The sequence below is a fragment of the Octopus bimaculoides genome, chromosome 4, assembly GCF_001194135.2.
Source record: "Octopus bimaculoides isolate UCB-OBI-ISO-001 chromosome 4, ASM119413v2, whole genome shotgun sequence".
Taxonomy (NCBI): Eukaryota; Metazoa; Mollusca; class Cephalopoda; order Octopoda; family Octopodidae; genus Octopus; species Octopus bimaculoides.
In genome coordinates this window covers 115,416,037-115,418,834 of record NC_068984.1, presented here as the reverse complement: position 1 = coordinate 115,418,834, position 2,798 = coordinate 115,416,037, and the positions used below count along the sequence as shown (strand labels likewise).

The window sequence follows — 2,798 nt, the reverse complement described above, 5'->3', positions numbered from 1 at the left end:
AAAAAGTCTAAGCTAAGAGCATTAGATCCTTTTGTAAGAAAGCTAGCAAATGTGTACGGCAACAAAAACAAAAAAAAACCCAAAACAAACAAACAAAAAACGGAGAACATGGTACACAATTACGAATACAAACAAGAAATAACAACAGGTGTCTTTTGACTGAGAACGAAAGAAATTGAGCTCGTGTGTATGAAGTGAAAACCTAAAGGCAGGAACATAGGAGATGGATATAAGGTGTTGGCGGTCGGTCACGATACATGTATTAAAGCGCTACTAATACTGCTCTATGTATGTATGTATGTAAGTATGTATGATCATACCAAGCTAATTTTATCTACTATCGGTCTTCCATACATTGTATATACAAAGGAACATTTTGTATGAATTTTTATTTAACCGTCAAGTGAATGGCAATATCAGTGAGTTTTCAATTAGTGTTTTACTATGACGGTGACAGTGAATTTTAATAAAGCAACCACTGCTTCTGTCTCACACAGTAAATATATATAGGGTGTTGCACATATCGCAAATCTGGGTTTCGATTCCCGGATTGAGCATTGTGTTGTGTTCTTGCACTAAAACTCTTGCTCTGCGATCACTTCTACACCTGACGTGTGGCACACCATGCACCTGTACAGGCAATGTCAATTTTAATGGAGAGAATGAACTAATATACAGTACAAACATTTGATCACAGTAATTAAATCATCTGCACAGCATGCTGGAACCCTCATCTATATACATATATGTATGTGTACGCTCGCGCGTGTGTATATATAATAATTGACGAGGGAAACAGTAGATAGGTTTAGCACTGGTTTTTATTCAGCACGACGATCGTTTCGACCCATGTATAAAGACTAATGCTAAATCTATCTTCTATTTCCTTCATGAATTATTATCTCAACTAAGACTGTGGAATTCCTGAGGTAGATCCAGAGGAAATATATCCCAACCCGTGGATGACACCAGGTAGCCCAAACTGTGAATGTGCTTTTCTCAATACACTAATTGACATATACCCATTAGTCCAAAAGGAGTGACTGTGTGGTAAGTAGCTTGCTTACCAACCACATGGTTCCGGGTTCAGTCTCACTGCGTGGTACCTTGGGCAAGTGTCTTCTACTATAGTCTCGGGCCGACCAAATCGTTGTGAGTAGATTTGGTAGACGGAAACTGAAAGAAGCCCGTCGTATATACACCCCCCACACACACATAGAAAGATAAATAGATAGATATATTAGCAAAAATGCTCGGCGTTGCCTGGGTTAAAGAAAATAATGTAATTTAAAAACGCCGCCTAGATTACGCAGGTCTCAACTGCTAGTAGCTGAGATACCAACTTTCTACATTAATAGCTCTCCAATCCATGCCAGCATGGAACATAGACGTTAAGTGAAATGGGAAAAGAATGTTGTCAACTCATATATATATAAAGTAAATACACGTAATTCAAAAACACCTTTTGTCTAACTTATTTCGTAACCAAAAAACAGGTACAGATTATAAAACAATGAAATGCTGTGCGTAGAGCACACACACACACACACACACACACACACACACACACACACACACACACACACACACACACACACACACACACACACACACACACACACAGACAGCGAATATACCACGTTATTGTTTCACTTTTATATACAGAGATATACATTCACGCATATCAGTCGTAAAGTGAAAGTGTAATAGTAATACTTTAACACTCAATGGTTTTACACTTCTGTATATGACATGTACATACTAGTCATGTAAGTGCTTCTTTATATACTATGTTTTCTGTCTTGCCATGTTTATCACCGAGAATGTAGAGGTTCTTTTCATCTCCAACTCTAGAACATCCAACATACAGCTGACCATGTAGGAAGCAAGGTTGAAGGAGGTTAAGTCCCACTACCTTTAGAGATTGACCTTGTGCTTTGTTGATAGACATTGCAAAGCTAAGTTTGACCGGAAACTGCAGTCTTTTGAGCTGAAAGGGGAGATAATTTGAAATGAGAGGTATTCTTGGAATGAAGACATTCTCGCCCATCATGTTGCCTGTAATTATTGTTGCTTCCAACACATGGGGCATGGCTGTTTTAACAACCAACCTTGTTCCATTGCAGAGTCTGGGTGCATCAAGGTTTCTTAATAGCGTTATGGGAGCACCTATTTTCACGATCAGAACGTGTGGTGGGAATCCTGGTGGCTGAAGTGAATTGAGGAACTCCACAGGGTAATGCGTTTCCTGTTCTTGATCAGGGACAGAATTAATTGATCTGTATGAAAATTCAGGTCCTGGAAGCTGAGTTAACAAATTTAGATTCAACTTGTCTACAGCATCATTCCTTGGTGCCAGAATTGTTCTTTCACATAGCCACTTGTGACTTTTATAGTTTGTGGCAATGTTTGGAAACACTTTGCTCTTTAGTTCTTCAAGGGAGGCAGTCATATTGCCACATGGGAGATGGTGAAGACTATCTTCTGGATCTTGTGGAAGTTTTTCATTTCCAATGTCAAGTAACTTGTTGGAGAACTGTGCGGCTAACGGATCACCATGAATGTGAACCCTCATGTTGGTTGTCAGAGTAAGCTGCTTAACATGTTGCCAGATATATGAGGACTTGATGCAAGCTCTCAGCTCATCTGCCCTGGTTCCTCTGGGAATGACAGGCAGCGTTTGCCTGAAGTCACCAGCCATGAGGAGGGTGACACCACCCATACTCTTCTTATTGTTTCTCAAGTCTAGTAGTGTTCTATCAAGCGCTTCAAAGGCTGCCTTATGGGACATTGTTGCC

General features: G+C 39.8%; 1 protein-coding gene across 1 annotated transcript in view; it reads right to left on the bottom strand.

The window, feature by feature from the left end:
- Positions 1-2,791, bottom strand: part of LOC106873598 (uncharacterized) — a 5,759-nt gene extending 2,968 nt beyond the window's left edge. Inside the window, exon 1 of the mRNA XM_014921031.1 lies at positions 2,112-2,791. Coding sequence (XP_014776517.1) covers positions 2,112-2,791 — 680 coding nt within the window. The remainder of the gene's footprint in view (positions 1-2,111) is intronic.
- Between the last annotated feature and the right edge of the window lie 7 nt (positions 2,792-2,798).